The 19,021-nt window shown below is 38.7% G+C and overlaps 2 protein-coding genes across 2 annotated transcripts in view; one reads left to right on the top strand and one right to left on the bottom strand.

Moving 5' to 3' along the window:
• Positions 1 to 17,031, top strand: part of glud1a (glutamate dehydrogenase 1a) — an 83,353-nt gene extending 66,322 nt beyond the window's left edge. Inside the window, exons 10-13 of the mRNA XM_028795181.2 lie at positions 4,186 to 4,309; positions 5,685 to 5,776; positions 12,749 to 12,811; positions 15,309 to 17,031. Coding sequence (XP_028651014.1) covers positions 4,186 to 4,309; positions 5,685 to 5,776; positions 12,749 to 12,811; positions 15,309 to 15,428 — 399 coding nt within the window. The 3' untranslated portion in view covers positions 15,429 to 17,031. The remainder of the gene's footprint in view (positions 1 to 4,185; positions 4,310 to 5,684; positions 5,777 to 12,748; positions 12,812 to 15,308) is intronic.
• The window catches only part of sncga (synuclein, gamma a), a 405,959-nt gene that overhangs the window by 320,170 nt on the left and 66,768 nt on the right, over positions 1 to 19,021 (bottom strand). The window lies entirely within an intron of this gene.

The raw sequence follows: 19,021 nt of genomic DNA, 5'->3' as shown, positions 1-19,021 counted from the left end.
GCATTTTTTAGAGGAGCGTCCGTATCCTCTAGGGCAGTATGCGAACAGCCCCTCTGCTCACACCCCCTCCGTCAGGAGCAGAGAGAGAGAGAGAGAGAGTGTGAGCAAACAATCAAAAATCAATACGTGCTGTTTGATCTTTTAAGTATGCGAAGCACCATGCGGGAAGCATATTGCTTGCAAAGCAGCCACATATAAGCCCAGCAAGGAAGAGAGCAATGTGAAGGTAATCTTTCAGCGTTTTTTGAGGAGCGGCCGTGTCCTCTAGTGGTGCGAACAGCCCCCGTGCTCATAATATATTTGAGGAGTTTTATTTAATACGTAATACGCGGTCTGGTTGGGTAGCTTCTCAGCCATCTGCCAATAGCGTCCCTTGTATGAAATCAACTGGGCAAACCAACTGAGGAAGCGTGTACCAGAAATTAAAAGACCCATTGTCCGCAAAAATCCGCAATATATATTTAAATATGCTTACATATAAAATCCGCGATAGAGTGAAGCCGCGAAAGTCGAAGCGCGATATAGCGAGGGATTACTGTAGTATAAATGTTAGATTAGATTAGATAAACATTGTTAATCCCAAGCAGTAATTTAGATACATGCAGCAGCAGAAACATTAATAAGGATACAGACTCGTAGGACAAATAATACAATCAATTAATAAATAAATAAAGTTGTCCTCATAGGTGGCGCAGTGGTAGTGATGCTGCTTTGCAGTAAGGAGACTGTGGAAGATTGTGGGTTCGTTTCCCGGTTCCTCCCTGTGTGGATAGTGCTTTGAGTACTGAGAAAAGCGCTATATAAATGTAATGAATTATTATTATTATTATTATTATTATTATGAAGTATATTATGCAAAAATTTTGTACTACAAATAAATTCTGAAGCCCAAATAAAGGGAGGTACAGGATTGAACAGAGGCATTCATCCATCCATCCATTTTCTAAAACATACTTACCCAGAGCAGAGATGCAGAGCAGCTGGAGCCTCTTTCAGCAGTCATCGGGCACAAGGCAGGAACAATATGTGGACAAGGCACAAGCCCACTATTATTTTAAGAGTATGTTAAAATGAATTCTAAAAGGCATAGACAACTAACGTAATATTAGTGAAAGTACATGAGAAATGTTCTTAGTTGTATCAGGATGCTACAGTGTAAGTAATCTCACAGATTATGCAGCGGCAAGATTCTTGAAAACCTTGCCACAACACTTTGTGTTGCAAAGAGGAATATTAAACAGTGTACCTATGTCAATTTTGTTCCTTTCAAATAAGTAATATAAAACAGCATTTGGTGGTAAACAGTTTTTAATTCTTTGATAGTAAATGTTTTTTCCACTTCAGTTGCTAAGTGAGCATGTGAACTGGAAATTGTCATAATAAATATAACTGTCAGTATATATCGTTAAGTTTAGGAAAACTTGTTTTCCCCTCTCATTTCATTAGTTGTGTTTATAATAAAGAGAAAAGCCAAGCAAAATGACACCTTTTATTGGCTAACTAGAAAGATTACAATATGCAAGCTTTCGAGGCAACTCAGGCCCCTGAGTTGCCTCGAAAGCTTGCATATTGTAATCTTTCTAGTTAGCCAATAAAAGGTGTCATTTTGCTTGGCTTTTCTCTACATTCATAATGGCTAACACGGTACAACACCCTAGTACTGTTTATAATAAATAAATATTTGTCTCGTATAGCAGATAAAAGTAAAGCGTAATATACCCTAAAATAAACAGGAGTTTGAAATAGATGTTAAAGTAGATGTCAACGCAAATTAAATATAGCTTTTCTTTGTTACTATATCTTTTATTCTGTTAGTAAAGGAACTATTAGCGCTTTACTCCCTTAAGAATAGTTGCAGCCATAAGACTCATTTAGTTCATTTCCAGACAATAATAATCTTTGTATATCTTCATAATTCAAGATATTCATTTGTCTCACAATAAAACCACCTTTCCACTGTGCATTGTTGAAATTGTAAACCACAGAAACTATCCATTGAAGTATGGGTTTATAAGGTGGACTAGCTGTGCTGCCTGCCTAAGACAGGTTGAAATCTAAGTAAACAACGTACAGTAATCCCTCCTCCATCGCGGGGGTTGCGTTCCAGAGCCACCCGCGAAATAAGAAAATCCACGAAGTAGAAACCATATGTTTATATGGTTATTTTTATATTGTCATGCTTGGGTCACAGATTTGCGCAGAAACACAGGAGGTTGTAGAGAGACAGGAACGTTATTCAAACACTGCAAACAAACATTTGTCTCTTTTTCAAAAGTTTAAACTGTGCTCCATGACAAGACAGAGATGACAGTTCTGTCTCACAATTAAAAGAATGCAAACATATCTTCCTCTTCAAAGGAAACAGAGAGGAATGCAAACAAATCAGTAGGGCTGTTTGTTTTTAAGTATGCGAAGCACCGCCGGTACAAAGCTGTTGAAGGCGGCAGCTCACACCTCCTCCGTCAGGAGCAGAGAGAGATAGAGAGACAGAGAAAAACAAAGTCAAAAATCAATACGTGCCCTTTGAGCTTTTAAGTATGCGAAGCACCGTGCAGCATACTTAAAAGCTGCACACAGAAGGTAGCAACGTGAAGATAATCTTTCAGCATTTTTAGACGAGCGTCCGTATCGTCTAGGTGTGCGAACAGCCCCCCTGCTCACACCCCCTACGTCAGGATCACAGATAGTCAGCGCAAGAGAGAGAGAAAGAAAAGTAAGTTGGGTAGCTTCTCAGCCATCTGCCAATAGCGTCCCTTGTATGAAATCAACTGGGCAAACCAACTGAGGAAGCATGTACCAGAAATTAAAAGACCCATTGTCCGCAGAAATCCGCGAACCAGCAAAAAATCCGCGATATATATTTAAATATGCTTACATATAAAATCCGCGATAGAGTGAAGCTGCGAAAGGCGAAGCGCGATATAGCGAGGGATCACTGTAGTCCTCAGAGTTCACTTTTGCAGTGTGCCATGCAATGCATGTATTTCTGTTATATGCCAATTGGTACAGGATTTGTAAAAGCAATACTAATACATGTGGAATGACAAATGCAATGCATTTTATTACTAAAAGTGTTTGTGATGCACCATCTTTTGGAATGACAGAGACATAGCAACTGGACAAACACACAGACACTTACCTTTTTATTAGGGTAGATGGTACATGAAAAATAATTTTCCACCTTCAGGTTATATGAGCACAAAGCGTATGCAATTCACAGAGCATATGAAGGCCTGTGCGTACCCGATCTAATTTAGGAACACATTTTTTTGGACAGTAAACTTCAATGTTTTAAACCATTGATAAACAAATGGAAAATCATTAATTAACAATGTAGATATGCCCAGCATTGTTTATTGACTAGATTTCTAATCATTAGTGCATCACTTTTTGCAACTCCTTCTTTCATGTAAAACAGGGTCTTGGTTAACCAGAACCTATCCCGGTTTCAATGAAAGCCAGGCAGGAACAGGCCATGGACAAAATAATAATCCATTGCAGGGCATTTTTCCTAAAAACAGCTAGTATTATCCAGATTTTCTTTCATTCTTCCTACATAAATATACTTTAAAATATGTATTGTTAACCAAACTGAGACACAGACAGACCCACAGATATTTGTCCTTTTATTAAGGTGGACTAGTTGTGCCGAGAGGGGCTGAAATCTAAGTAATCAACATAGACGTTAGTCTTTAATGTTTGCAGTGCACCATCTATTGGAATGTATTTTGTAGTGCATGTGGTAATAAAATAACATTTATGACGCACCATCTATTGGAATGACAAATACAATGCTTGTGATGCATGCTCTATTGGAATGACAGAGACATAGCAATCGGATGGACACACAAACACTTATCCTTTTATGTAGGTGGATTATTGTCATGTGTACAGACTTTGGTGAATTTCTTACTTGCATGTGTTCTAATCAACAAATACAAATGGAGTTTGAAATTAAATACCATATTTGTAATGGTCCTTAGACTATATATGAGTTATCTTCCCAGTTTACAAGATATTGAAACATTTTTTACATGATGCAGACCATGTGTATCATATGTCATAAAAAGGCGAAGTAAGAATATTTTCTTGTGCTATCTAATATGGTGTGTTTTTGAGGCATAGTTTGAAAGTAAAGCTGATTTTGGACTTGATTGGTGGGTTGTATTTTCCATTCTTTTCCAGGATCTTTATCTGAACGCCGGAGGTGTGACAGTGTCTTACTTTGAGTGGCTGAAGAATCTCAATCATGTGAGCTATGGCCGACTGACATTCAAATATGAGCGAGATTCCAACTACCACCTGCTCAGTAAGTTCCCTGACATTAAGAATGTTCAAGCGTATTCTGTTGTTCTGTGGTCTGAACAGTCAAACTCAAAGTGATTTTTGAAATAAAGTTTAGTTAAATGTGGTAATAAAACAGATCTCTGTGTCTCTCCAGCATTTCATTATGTCACAGATACCAAGTCTTAATTTCTTCCACTATCTAGTTGTGGCTCCCAGTCTACTTAATAAAAAATATGGGGCACCTTTTCTGTGACATACGTGTCAAACTGTATTTCACATGCTGTGCCAGAACTGTGTCAGTATAGGGAATAAGAATTTAAATGAAATACTAATTATTTGGATATAACAGTTGCATAACAATTTAAGTTATTATTTTTTTAAATGTACTATAATTTTTAAATGTATACATTACAGGAGCTGCAAAGAACGTACATAATTTCAATTCTGCTTATATAACATTTTCAAACTTCTGCATGTAGTAGAAATGAACACACACAGTTGTATGACCAGGGGGTTGCCTCTGATGACAGTAGATTAATGGATGAGGCTGGTTCCTACCTTGCTGTTGTATCTGCTGAAATAGAACACTGGCTGCGCTGCTGACTTGGGAGTTTTTTTTTTCTTTTTTTTTTTTGTTGGCCTGAATTCAAAAGTGAACTGAAAACCTGAAAATGTCTGTCGCATTTAGGTGTGGCAGCCTTGCCTGCAGTGTAATAAATTTGTCACAGTACTGCCTCGTTGCCCCACCCCCTTCCCTCTGCAATGCACTGTCATAGCCTGCTACGCTAGAGAGAGGAGGCTGACTGTCCGAGAGCTGGCCGCACTGAGTATCTGGGAATTGTTTTCCTTTGCACTTCAGCCCCTGATTAATTGCATGAAAAATAAGACGCTGCTAAACTGTACACAGTATACAGCACATAAGTTGAGCATCTTTGTAATTGATTGGTTTGCACACGTCTCTCAGAGAACTGAAAATGTGGACTTGAATGAGAAAGAGTTTTTGTCTTGATTGCATGAAAGGAAAATTGACCTTCACAAATGAATAAAGAAATCATCTAGCGGTGTTCATTCTTTTACTGATAGTGATCTATAGCAAAATGTTATAAATACAATTTAGGTATCTGCGAACTATATAGATATGAGTGTCTAATGCCAGCAGTCTGTTCAAGGCAGTCTCATGATCACCCTTTTTGTCCCAAGCAGTGATAATGTCCTTCCTCCATTTTAAGATGTTTGAATTTACTTCTGACCCTTGGTGATGCAGCATTTTATTAAATTCTCCCGGAATTATGAGCCCCACTGCAGCAGACTGCAGTGAATAGAATTTATCTTTAAACATCTATCTCTTTATCACTGCACATTCATTTTTTTTTTTCTCTTTTTCTTGCTAAACGTAGTGTCGGTGCAGGAGAGCCTGGAGAGGAAGTTTGGGAAGCATGGCGGGACCATCCCAGTTGTGCCCACAGCAGAGTTCCAGGCTAGGATAGCCGTGAGTTACTTGATTATTTTTGTTTTATTTACCACTGTCCATTTTGTGTGAATCTTGTATTTTTCAGCTTTTCAGACCACATGCATCATGCCACTATATTATGTTTGGAACAAGTGTCCTGAATGATGACATTTACGACTAAGCAAAGCTTCTCCTGCAATGTAACCATAAGCATTTTAATTTAAATACAATACATCATGAAATGGAAAGACTTCCTTATAATAATAACAGTATAATTTGCTTACTGCAAAAGGATATAATGTTGTCATAATAGTGACACTCTAAACCTATATGCAAAACTATACTTACAGAAGGTACTTTTAACATTTTAAACAACAAAGGATTTTTTTTCTCATCCCCATTTCTTATTAGATAAGACCACCTTTTTTGTGGAATGTTTATTGCCTTTTGTTATATGAATACAGTAGTAATGCATATGCATGGAAATTTGATGCTTTTAGTTTACATAGACAGTTTTTAATTATTATTTTTATACCACCGAGTATGCCTATTGCACAACTTTGGACAGGTGCTGCTCTGTTGACAATATAGTTCCCTGAATAACCGGACACAAACACAGCTACTGCATAGCTCACTTCACAGACCAGTCAGGTGGCAGGTTATTCGCTTCAACAACATGACAAGTCTGGGCTTTTTGATAACAAATGCACTCTCTGTAAATTTTGTTGTTGTGTACATGTGTGCGTATACTCACATATAGATATAAATAATACTAACATTTAGTTTAGCCATATTATGAACCAAGGTTCTTTAAAAATAATCCAAGTTGTCTCCTTTAATGTTGATTTAAAGAGAGGTCGCCTTAAGCGAGTATGTAAATGTTGTATGACTGGGTATGTTTCTATTTGTATTTGTAAATCTCTGTAAAATAAATGCTGCCTCTAATTTGTCCTGATCTGAAAGACTGTAAGTGAGCCAGGCAGTGTTGTTGGTTAGGCCTGGAATAAGTGAGTTAGAAAATGTGAGGATAGTTTAATTGATCAATGTTTTAACATGGCTTTGAAAAAATGTTTCAGAAATAGTCCATCTACATCCCTTCTATAATTGCATGTTGTGTTATTAAATCTTTTTATACAGTAAATCAGCAATACCACTAAAGCCAAGCAGCTCACAGGCTGTGAAGCAGAACACGCCGAGTCACGGGAAGGCCATTTACTTTCGTCACAATTGGACACTTGAAATGCAGCTCACAGTTTCTTAATAATAAATTACCGTTATAGTGGTACAAAATATTTTGTCACAAGATGGAAATATGCAGACAAAAATACGTAAACAGCAGACAACACTCTGTTCCTAAATATTTGAATCTTATTTTTGTTAGTCAACAGTGCAATTCCAGATGTGGTTCTGTGTGTTTATTACAGCATGTGCAGAGACAGAAGCTTACTTGTCCACACAACCACTGCCAACCCCTTAGAAAAGAAAATGAAAAGACTTGGAGCTCAAAGTAAAAGTCCATAAATGTATTAACTTGTTCAGGAAAAGACACCACTCAGTAATTTAAAGCCAAATAAATACCTATGTGGTAGGAAAATGTTTAATGGCATTCTCAAACTAGCACTCAAAGAATTTGTTAAATTGATTTGTGAAGGCCTAGATCACATTTCTCTAAAGCTGGTTTGACCTGGCTCTGTGTTAAACAGAATGTGTTTACAACTTTTAGGTGCCTTAATCATTTGAAAAACTTAAATAAAGTGCTGGTTACATCATGACAGCACCCATATGTACCTTTGATGTTTCCAGTTTATTTCATCAGTCAGTGAAGCTACTTTAAAAGTGTACTTTTAGGAACCCAGCCCAGATTGGAGACTGTCCATCTCGGGGTCTGCTTGTGCACACACCCACCCCTTTCTCCTTCCAAGATGATTTAGAGCTACAAATTGACATGGTTTTATGTCTTCTGAGAAAATCGCACTAATGTCTAAAATAAAAAAAAAAACACTGCTTGGAGTATAATTCTTTGAATCTCCAAATGGTCACCCTCTTGTAAATGTAAGGGAATGAACATTGTGAGGACACTCCATTACCATAAATTTCAAATCCATTGTAATAAACTGGTGATGTATTTGTCGCTTGGCAGTGGAGCATTGCGCACAACATCCCATCTTGCCAATAATCTCAATTACAGTGGGGCAAAAATGTATTTAGTCAGCCACCAATTGTGCAAGTTCTCCCACTTAAAAAGATGAGAGAGGCCTGTAATTTTCATCACAGGTATACCTCAACTATGAGAGACAAAATGAGAAAAAAAAATCCAGAAAATCACATTGTCTGATTTTTGAAGAATTTATTTGTAAATTATGGTGGAAAAAAAGTATTTGGTCAATAACAAAAGTTCATCTCAATACTTTGTTATATACCCTTTGTTGGAAATGACAGAGGTCAAACGTTTTCTGTAAGTCTTCACAAGGTTTTCACACACTGTTGCTGGTATTTTGGCCCTTTCCTCCATGCAGATCTCCTCTAGAGCAGTGATGTTTTGGGGCTGTTGCTGGGCAACACGGACTTTCAACTCCCTCCAAAGATTTTCTATGGGGTTGAGATCTGGAGACTGGCTAGGCCACTCCAGGACCTTGAAATGCTTCTTACGAAGCCACTCCTTTGTTACCCGGGCGTTGTGTTTGGGATCATTGTCATGCTGAAAGACCCAGCCACGTTTCATCTTCAGTGCCCTTTGCTGATGGAAGGAGGTTTTCACTCAAAATCTGACGATACATGGCCCCATTCATTCTTTCCTTTACACGGGTCAGTCGTCCTGGTCCCTTTGCAGAAAAACAGCCCCAAAGCATGATGTTTCCACCCCCATGCTTTACAGTAGGTATGGTGTTCTTTGGATGCAACTCAGCATTCTTTCTCCTCCAAACACGACGAGTAGAGTTTTTACCAAAAAGTTCTATTTTGGTTTCATCTGACCATATGACATTCTCCCAATCCTCTTCTGGATCATCCAGATGCTCTCTAGCAAGCTTCAGACGGGCCTGCACATGTACTGGCTTAAGCAGGGGGACACGTCTGGCACTGCAGGATTTGAGTCCCTGGCGGCGTAGTGTGTTACTGATGGTAGCCTTTGTTACTTTGGTCCCAGCTCTCTGCAGGTCATTCACTAGGACCCCCCATGTGGTTCTGGGATTTTTGCTCACCGTTCTTGTGATCATTTTGACCCCACGGGGTGAGATCTTGCGTGGAGCCTCAGATCGAGGGAGATTATCAGTGGTCTTGTATGTCTTCCATTTTCTAATAATTGCTCCCACAGTTGATTTCTTCACACCAAGCTGCTTACCTATTGCAGATTCAGTCTTCCCAGCCTGGTGCAGGTCTACAATTTTGTTTCTGGTGTCCTTTGACAGCTCTTTGGTCTTGGCCATAGTGGAGTTTGGAGTGTGACTGTTTGAGGTTGTGGACAGGTGTCTTTTATATTGATAGCGAGTTCAAACAGGTGCCATTAATACAGGTAATGAGTGGAGGACAGAGGAGCCTCTTACAGAAGAAGTTACAGGTCTGTGAGAGCCAGAAATCTTGCTTGTTTGTAGGTGACCAAATACTTATTTTCCACCATAATTTGCAAATAAATTCTTTAAAAATCAGACAATGTGATTTTCTGGATTTTTTTTCTCATTTTGTCTCTCATAGTTGAGGTATACCTATGATGAAAATTTCAGGCCTCTCTCATCTTTTTAAGTGGGAGAACTTGCACAATTGGTGGCTGACTAAATACTTTTTTGCCCCACTGTATATAGTCTGTTTCAAAACGTTTCAGTCAGAACTCCTGCAGTGATGTCTTGCTTCTGTAAAATGATATGACCTTTTTATGCTCCGCAGCTCCAAAGGAAGATACTTGATAGCAGCTATAGCTACATATTTTTTTTTCCCCATGATAAAGCTTAACTTAGGTAGGTTGATAGCTACATGAGCTGCTAAAATAGTTAATGCTGCACATAAACTGGAATTATTTTGAGTTTGTCTGAACTTTAGCAATGTATTTGAATTAATGTCAAACTAGTTTCAGTTTTTCCTTGTTATAGTTTTGCAGGAAAAAAGCTAACCCTTAATTTTGACATAATACAGACTAGACCAAAAGCAGAAGGTTTTTCAGTTCCTTTCTAACCATGTTATGGTAAGCAGGCAGTCACTGTGCAGGATTGGTTCATAATCTCGGGAACAGCTACAGGAATAAGGCAACCTACATTAACCAATGAGAAACTCTACAGACCATAGCTCAATGAGGGTCCATTCTTGGCAACTATTACAACACCTGCCTAAACTACCATCAGATTCTGCTCAGAGATGTGTATCACTTCACGTTTAGACCTAATAATCACTTGATTTGGCCATAGAACAGGCATAGACAACAGTACAGTATAGATTTTGCACCACCAGGTTGTGAAGTTTTAATATGCAACAGTTCATTGAGGAGATCTCATTAATCATTATATAACTATTAGTGAAAGGCCTGTCTTGTGCAATCTTTAAAGAGGTCAGTGTCCAAAAAAGCTAAAATCCAATATATTTGGGAGGCTAGGAGTGAAGAACAGTGCACTAGTGCCCCACTGATAACAGTATTTGTTTGTGAATGGCCAATTGCAGATACACTTTCTATTGATTTTGCCAGGGTGTTTACATGCTAATTCTCCTAGAAGAAAATGTATAAATAGAAAAATATTAAAGAATAAGGTAGGCATCTTCCATCCATCCATTTTCCAACCCGCTGAATCCGAACACTGGGTCACGGGGGTCTGCTGGAGCCAATCCCAGCCAACACAGGGCACAAGGCAGGAACCAATCCCGGGCAGGGTGCCAACCCACCGCAGGACACACACAAACACACCCACACACCAAGCACACACTAGGGCCAATTTAGAATCGCCAATCCACCTAACCTGCATGTCTTTGGACTGTGGGAGGAAACCCACGCAGACACGGGGAGAACATGCAAACTCCACGCAGGGAGGACCCGGGAAGCGAACCCAGGTCCCCAGGTCTCCCAACTGCGAGGCAGCAGCGCTACCCACTGCGTCACCGTGCCGCCCGTAGGCATCTTTCAAGTCAATTTTTTTCTTCACAAACACAGAATGTAAGGATTTGCCAGAAGAAATTGTGTTATAAAGTTAAGCACTTTCTGTAAATTTAAAAAAAAAACAAAGTATCATGCCCGCACTAATGCTTTACAATGGAGGGTATGGGACATAGAGGCAAAGCTTAAAATCTAACTATGTTTGTGAAGAAATAACTGATGTTTGATGTTTGCAACATTTAAATATTTAAATTTAGCACTGAAACGGGCAAATATAACATTTACTATAAGCACTCATTGCAAAAAATTCTTTTTAGAACACAGATTAACAGCACTGATAACTGTCATGGTCTTTAACTGCAACCTTAACAATATACAGTATTTGCTTAACCTACTTTACCTCTCACTCTATCCTTCTATCTCTTCCTTTTTCTAAAAGATGGAAATACCATTAACTTACCTGCAAAATAATTCAAAGTTTTAATATTTATAGTCCAATGGGCTGTACTGGAGGAAGCAGAGGATTAGAAAGATTAACAGATATCTACTGAAAATATATTAAGTATAATGTCTGATGATACCAAACCGTATGTCACTTTCAGTTACGAGTATAATGCAGCTGTAGAACATCAGATGTGTGTCCCAAAATAAGAGGACTGTATTGTTTATTTTTTTCAGTATTATTGATTGCCATACATTAAGCATAAAAGCAATGAATAAAGGACTCCTGATTGTGCAAGAGAATATATTGTGAATCCTTGAATGAGTTGTGTAAATATTTTTATTAATTAACCATGTTACGGTAAGACATACTTGTTATAGTAGTGCTTCGTATTCCTGCCCTTTTGAGGCCTCACTAATGATTGTTGAGTAGTGATCGTCCACACTGCAATACTTAAAAGTGCTAATGGGGACCGTGTACTACCTCCTAATTAGCAGGTAGAAAACACTGGCCTGGTAATTACATTAGCAACTTGTTCTAAGCAAAGGACCATGAGCTGCCACCCACAGGCTTATAAACCTTCTGGTATCTTGCCAGCTTTTCATCACTTCGCTTTCTGCCCTGCTACACCCAAATCACCTTTACTTCCTGGTTATCACTGTTCCCATCACACAGCAGCCCTTCAGCTCTGGTGTCTGCCATTGAGAATCCATGTGGTGACCACTCCTTGGACCCTTTCTCCACAGTGCTTTGCTTTTGTAATATGTAACGGGAAATCTTAAAGATCACATCATTTGAAAATGCACAAGTGAAGATCACAGATTACACCTCACAGATATTGCTTTGCATTAAGTAGTGGTGCAACCAAAGGCAGTGTTTATTTTTAAAAGAACCTGGTGTTTAATCTTTAAAGTAATTTATATGCATTTGAAAAAAAAAATTGTGTGTGTGTATGTATGTATATGTATATATATATATATATATATATATATAATATTATAGTGTGTAAAACACACTGTGCGTGTGTGTTGATCATACTGGTTGATTTTGTTGGCATGGTGGTAACGTGACAGCCAGCCAAAATGCTTTAGGCCACTTTATGGTCTGTAAGCTGTTATGGAGGGTGTGCCTTGAAAAAACAATATTAAGTTGAATTATTAAAGTGATGAACATTGTGTGTATATCTAATTATAACAAATAATGCTGTCTTGCAACTACCCAAGCTGTGATGTAGCTTACCTTAATGGCAAGTCTTGCTGTCTAAAATGTCCCATATGTACATTTCTCAGTAGCACATCAGAAACTGAGAGAGCAGCCACTACGGAGACTTGTTTAATTTTGTATATAGGCCTGTAATAAAATTTGATCAATGAGGAATTGGTGCAGTTTTTGAAATGGTTGTAAGAACTGGAGGCTTCTGTTACTTCTTCTAAACATTTCAGGTCCATAGCATCAGTTGTCACTAATGTAGATTACCTCAATCTCCGTTCTTTTAAAGGGTGCCTCAGAGAAGGATATCGTTCACTCAGGCCTTGCATATACCATGGAGCGTTCTGCCAGGGTAAGTAGACTATTAGAGTAAAGAAGCCTGATCATATTTTTAATAATACATTTATTCCACTTCTCCTTAAGGTCTCCCCAAACAAAAGAAAATTCAGTGTAGAGTTAAAATCTGGGCTTATTGTGTTTAATTCATGACAGTACTTGCCTTGTATTAAGATTATAATGAGCCTGTTTGCAGACTTTCTTCTTTATTTCACTGCTCCTCCCTGTAACTGATGCTTGAATTTTAATGAAAGGTTTGAAAGCTCCATTCTGGAAGTTGGTTTATTCTTGCCCTCATCAGGCACCCTCCACCTATGATACTGTGGCATTAGAGACAGAAACTTATAGTGGTTTGCTTGTCATTTTTTATGCACAGAGATACTTTATGACTGGGGTAAACGCCATGAAAAAAAATGTTGACTGGCGTGCCTAACTTCATTTTCCATTCGCACAGTTTCAAAACTGCCAGTGGCAGTGAAATCGAAGCTGTATTCAGCTTTGCACGCATAATGTGCTCTGCAGAAACTTGAAGTTTGTCTCATTGTTCTCTACTGTAAGTACACAACACCACATGTATTTATAAAAAAAAAAAAAAAAGTTCAATTAAAATCTTGCAATTTAAACTAGGGAGCTCAATTGGAAGGTAGAGTTTGCATGTTTGCTAGTTGTGTTGAAAACCAGAACTGTATTTACTATAGACTTTGAGATAACATTTCAACTTAATAACTATCACACTACAAAAAAGAAATCCAACTATAAATTATTACATAAATCAAGTGAAAGTTAACAGTTGAATGGAAACTCTAAACCACACACCTTTAAAGACAGAGACTAGTCCTTGTTAAGTAAATATGGCATTCCGTTTTTCTCTGATTTAATTGGCTGTACTAATCAATCATATAAATATGTTTAATGTTATTAAAACTGATAAGAAAATGTCATGCCTTCATTATTCCCAGGGGTCAGGAAGATTTATTATATTCTTTTCATGTTTCGTCATAAATTTGTGTGTGACTTGTTAGATAGTTAAAGGTTTCATATATATTATTCATACATACACACACACACACACATACACATATATACATACACATATAGTACATACAATGGACAGCATTGGATGGGTTCTCCCATCTCCACACAGGTTCTCTGGGGCTCAGTCAGAGTGTGCTCTCTCTTACTATGGCCCTTTCTCCCATGATTGCCCAGTTTGGCTAACTCTAAGAGCAGCCCTGGTTGTTCCAAACTTCTTCCATTTAAGAATTATGAAGGCCACTCTGCCCTTGGGAGCCTTGAATCGATACAGTCATGTCTGTATAAGCTCTGCAGGCAGCTCCTTCAACCTCTTGGCTTGGTTTTTGCTTTCATACACATTATCATAAACTGTGGGACCTTTGCAGGTGTGTGCATTTCCTACTCACGTCCACTCAATTGAATTGACCGTAGGTGGACTCCAAATAACGTATAGAAACATCTCAGTGATGAACAATAGAATGGGGTGCACTTGAGCTATATTTCAAATGTCCTAATAAAGGGTCTGAATGCTTATGTCCGTGTGATATTTCATTTTTTTAGTTTTAATAAATGTGCAAACATATGTAAAATCCTGTTTTTGCTTTGTCATTCTGGAATATTGAGTGTGGCTTGATATGGTGAAAAAACTGATTGAAATGATTTTTGCATAAGACTGCAACATAGGAAAATGTAAAACAGTGAAGAGGTCTTGATACTTTCTGAACCCACCATATGCTGTTGTTTGTGTATATCATATATAAATAATACATTTTAAGTAGAATAGAATGCCTTTTATTATCATTGCACAGATGTACAATGACATTTTAGTGTGTACCTTGAATAGTACATACTATATAATAAAAACAGAATCTTCAACAGATTCAACATATGCTCTGCATTTTAAACTACTCACATGCATTAATAGAAACCAATAGTACATTGAAGGAGGAAACATATAAATAATAAATAGTGGAGTAGTTCCATTTTACAGTATTTGCAAGGAGTCTCAGAGATGTTGCACTTTTCTACCAATGATACCATGGGTGACAGTAACAGATGTATCATCAAAATGTCTTAGATTGAGTAAACAGTTATTCAACAAAATTTAGTTCTCGGATAGCGCTGAGGTAGAAGCTTTCCAGTAGTCTGGAAGTGGGCATCTTAATAGAACTGTAATACCTTCCAGAAGGCCGCAGGGTAAAAAGGTGGTGGCCTGGGTGAGATGCTGTCCCTAATGACCTCAAGCTTGGTATATGTCCACTAGTGAAGGTAACTGGTTGTTGGTAATACTTTGTACTGATTTGGTGACTCTCTGAGGAGCCTTTTCGTCAGCCATGGAACAGCCAGCATACCATACCAGGATGCCACAGGTAAGTATGCTCAAGGACATCAACAGCAGCTTAGACAGTATTTATGGTGAAAATAGTAAATAATCGGGGTTTGAAGACATTTTCTTTGAATATGCAGTAATGCTTTGTTGTTCTTGTTTACTCCATTAGCAAATCATGCGTACAGCCATGAAGTACAACCTGGGCTTGGACCTCCGGACAGCTGCCTACGTCAATGCCATTGAGAAGGTGTTTAAGGTGTACAATGAGGCTGGTCTGACCTTCACATAAGGTGCCTCTCGAGCCGTGTGGCCAGGACACCCGCTCCCTCACTAACTGCCTCCTGCCTAGCCCTGTTCAGCTTTTCCAATATATCGTACTTCATTTTACAGCCTACACCAGTTTGTACGTAACCTGCCAAGAACTCTTTTGTGCTCCAGTGACTTTAGATTGCCTTGCCACCTAAACCCGAATTCTTCATCTCAATTATTAACCTGCTGCCGGACAGCCATTTCTCTCCAGCTGCAGTCCTTTTCTGTAATCTTGCTGCATCTCCATGGTCGCTGATGATGAGTTTTGGCTACCTTCTTCTTATGCCAAAGTGTTTTTGTAGGCATTGCTGAGAGGGGGAGGGAGGTTCGTCTCCACTGCCAAAGCAGTTTTGCCAGAGGGAATGGGTGTTGCACATTTGTGAAGAACAACTAAGGCACATCTGTAAACCACTGCTTCCTTAAAAGTTTCCGCAGGGCAGAGACACCTATAATTAAGACATGCAAAAGTCCAGAAGGAAATTTGACGCTGAATGGAAATTGTTTGCTTTTATTTTTCTGTTTTATGATTTTATAAAGGAGGGAAAAAGTGTACATGGGAAGAAATGGTTCTTATTCCTTTGGTGGTCTGTGCGGAGGATAGGTTAGTTCATCGTTTGAGGTTGGCCTGGCTGGATATGGCCATGTTCCAGAATCATAATTAATGATTGAAGCAAAAACACATTTGTATTAATTATAGTAAGGTTTTATGTATGCAATGCTCTTATTGTTCATTTCAGATTTGTTTTTAAAGTGTTGGTTTCATATATGTTGTTTGTACCATGCAAGTGTGAGGAAAGATCACCCTTGGTGCCAATTCCTTGGGTTGATGGGGTTTCCTGATGCAGTTCCCAACATATAAAAAAAGAAAGCACTTGACTTTATTTTTTATATATATTTTTTTATAATGATTTGTCGGGCGGCACGGTGGCACAGTGGGTAGCGCTGCTGCCTCGCAGTTGGGAGATCTGGGGACCTGGGTTCGATTCCCAGGTCCTCCCTGCGTGGAGTTTGCATGTTCTCCCCGTGTCTGCGTGGGTTTCCTCCGGGCGCTCTGGTTTCCTCCCACAGTCCAAAGACATGCAGGTTAGGCGGATTGGTGATTCTAAATTGGCCCTAGTGTGTGTTTGGTGTGTGGGTGTGTTTGTGTGTGTCCTGCAGTGGGTTGGCACCCTGCCCGGGATTGTTTCCTGCCTTGTGCCCTGTGTTGGCTGGGATTGGCTCCAGCAGACCCCCGTGACCCTGTGTTCGGATTCAGCGGGTTGGAAAATGGATGGATGGATGGATGATTTGTCAAGTTTTCCAAGGAACAAGTATGCAAGCTGTATCCACCAAAAACAGAATTTGGAAGTGTTCTGACCTTATTCTATACTGATCAGTTAAACTGCATGACTCAGCCACTGCGAGAATTAATAGTCCGTGTTTTAGTGCAGAGAGGAAAAGCGAGCGCAAGCAACGCACAGATGTAACATGGGAAAACTCATTCTGGAAGAACGTTTGGTCACTGGTGTTCTTGACTCCGAGGTGCTTATAGATGATTGCCTAGTTTGTAATGCCTTTTATCAAAATAAATAAAAACAGAAATACCTCTTGTTTGATCTTTCTTTTGATAACAGAAATGCGATCTGTTTGGGTTTAAAGAGCATACGCCCTGTTTGCCCTGGCTGTTACTTCAGAACAAAGCAGTGTTTGTCTTTACAGAAGGAAGCATGCAGGTGAAATTGAGCCAATGTTTATAAAGAGAGCCATTAAAAAATCTGAGAGAACATTACTTGATCCAATTTCTTTAATGTTATTTAGTTGATTCTAGCATATACAAGTAAGATGTTCACTCTGCTTTCAATATGTGACCGTAATGACCCTAGAAACCCTAAAAACATTCTGGTTGAACGAACTGTTCCTTTCATTTTAGGTTTAAAAGTCAATATGATTTTTGAAAAACCCTGGTCACATCATCAGTTCTTTTCAAATGGCATATTTTATTTGGCTTTATTTTCCTCCATCTCAATTGCTGTAAATGTATTTGATCATCTTACAATTGCAGGATTTTTTTGTCATATTAAAATGATATTGTGTGTGCATAATTAGCAATGTAAAGATTTTGTGGGTAATGCTTTTATGGCAGAGTGAATATGTTGTCATAGACACACACAATCGGCTATAAAACTGGTCTGATTTAGGTGTCAGACTTTGATTTGTTTTTATTTTTAACTGTTCCTGGTGGTGTTAGAGCTCAAGAGATAATAACAGTTTCCATTCATGTTTCGCCATTGGCAGACTCTATTCACCTGCTTGTGAAATAGTTTGAAGAGATGCACATCCACTACGTAATCTGTTATAATGAACTAGCCATAGATACGGTACGGCTGTAGACAAGGAGGCCCAGCATGCAACTCAGTCTTCCAAAAGGTGAGCCTTCCTTTGATAAAATGAGAGGTGCTTGGGATCCATCTTTGTGTCCTTCTGCAGGGTCTGCTCATGGGTTTGCTGTAACAGGTAGGCAGTGAATTACGTCATTGTGGAGCAGTTAGTAACCGATTCTGATATTTTGAAATGTAATCAAATCAGATGATGCCACTAGAAGGTAGTCTTAGTCCTTTTTTTAAACTTGTTTATTGTGAATTTCCCCTTGGGATTAATAAGTATCTATCATTCTATCTATCTATCTGTCTATTGAAAATTAATGCCCTTTAAAAGAGAGAGCCTCTTTGTTTGGTTTTTTTTTTTCATCTCGGGCAATTGATGCAATTTTCTGGTTTTGTTTTGTTCCTTGCTCGTAATCAGGAGTAAAAGTGCTCCATCACAGCCAAAACCAAACTGTGGTTACAGAGAACAGAAAGAAATCACACGTCTGGGGAATCAAAGTCAACTTAAACAATGCAGAATGAATTTAAAGACAGCGAGTTACAATTCCCCCAATTCTTCAGTTGTACTCTAGTGTGTTTACTTTAAAGCTGTATTTTATAATGTCATGCTAATACTCTGCTTCTATAAGAAAAGATTGAAACACAGCCTATAAAAGGTATGATATGCCAGTTGAAAATGTGGTAGAACTTAAAGAAAACAAATTGAAATGTCAGGCTTGACTCTTAAATGACAACCTGGAGACCCAAATCTTCTGCCATGTAAGATTAGCCAATAAGCACTGATTTACACGGGTGTTTGCATTTATGTTGTGGGCAAGAGAGGAATGGCAGCCAATGGTGTCATTATAGCTCTAAACAGCGCTAATGTTTCAGACAGACTTTTAATAGAATCCCAGGTAAGCAGCCTGGACATTTTTAAATTAGGTGGCTCCAAGGCTGAGCATCTGTGCTGGTATCTGGAAGGTTTCCAGTTCAAATCCCTTTTCTGCCAGAAGAGATCCTACTCCGTTGGGCCCTTATGCAAGGCCCTTAACCTGAAAAATTGCTTCAGAGGCACTCGACAATGGTTGACCTTGCACTCTGACCTCCAAAGGTCATGCGAAAAGACAATTTCCCCCTCAGGGATTAATAAAGTGCCCCAAATACCAAAAACCTAAGCCGTTTATTGTTGCCATTACTTTTTTCAACTCCTTCTAATTGATGGGAGACT

The sequence above is a fragment of the Erpetoichthys calabaricus genome, chromosome 2 (genome assembly GCF_900747795.2).
Source record: "Erpetoichthys calabaricus chromosome 2, fErpCal1.3, whole genome shotgun sequence".
NCBI classification, from domain to species: Eukaryota; Metazoa; Chordata; class Cladistia; order Polypteriformes; family Polypteridae; genus Erpetoichthys; species Erpetoichthys calabaricus.
The sequence above is the reverse complement of the archived record's forward strand: the minus strand, read 5'-3'. Positions and strand labels throughout refer to the sequence as shown.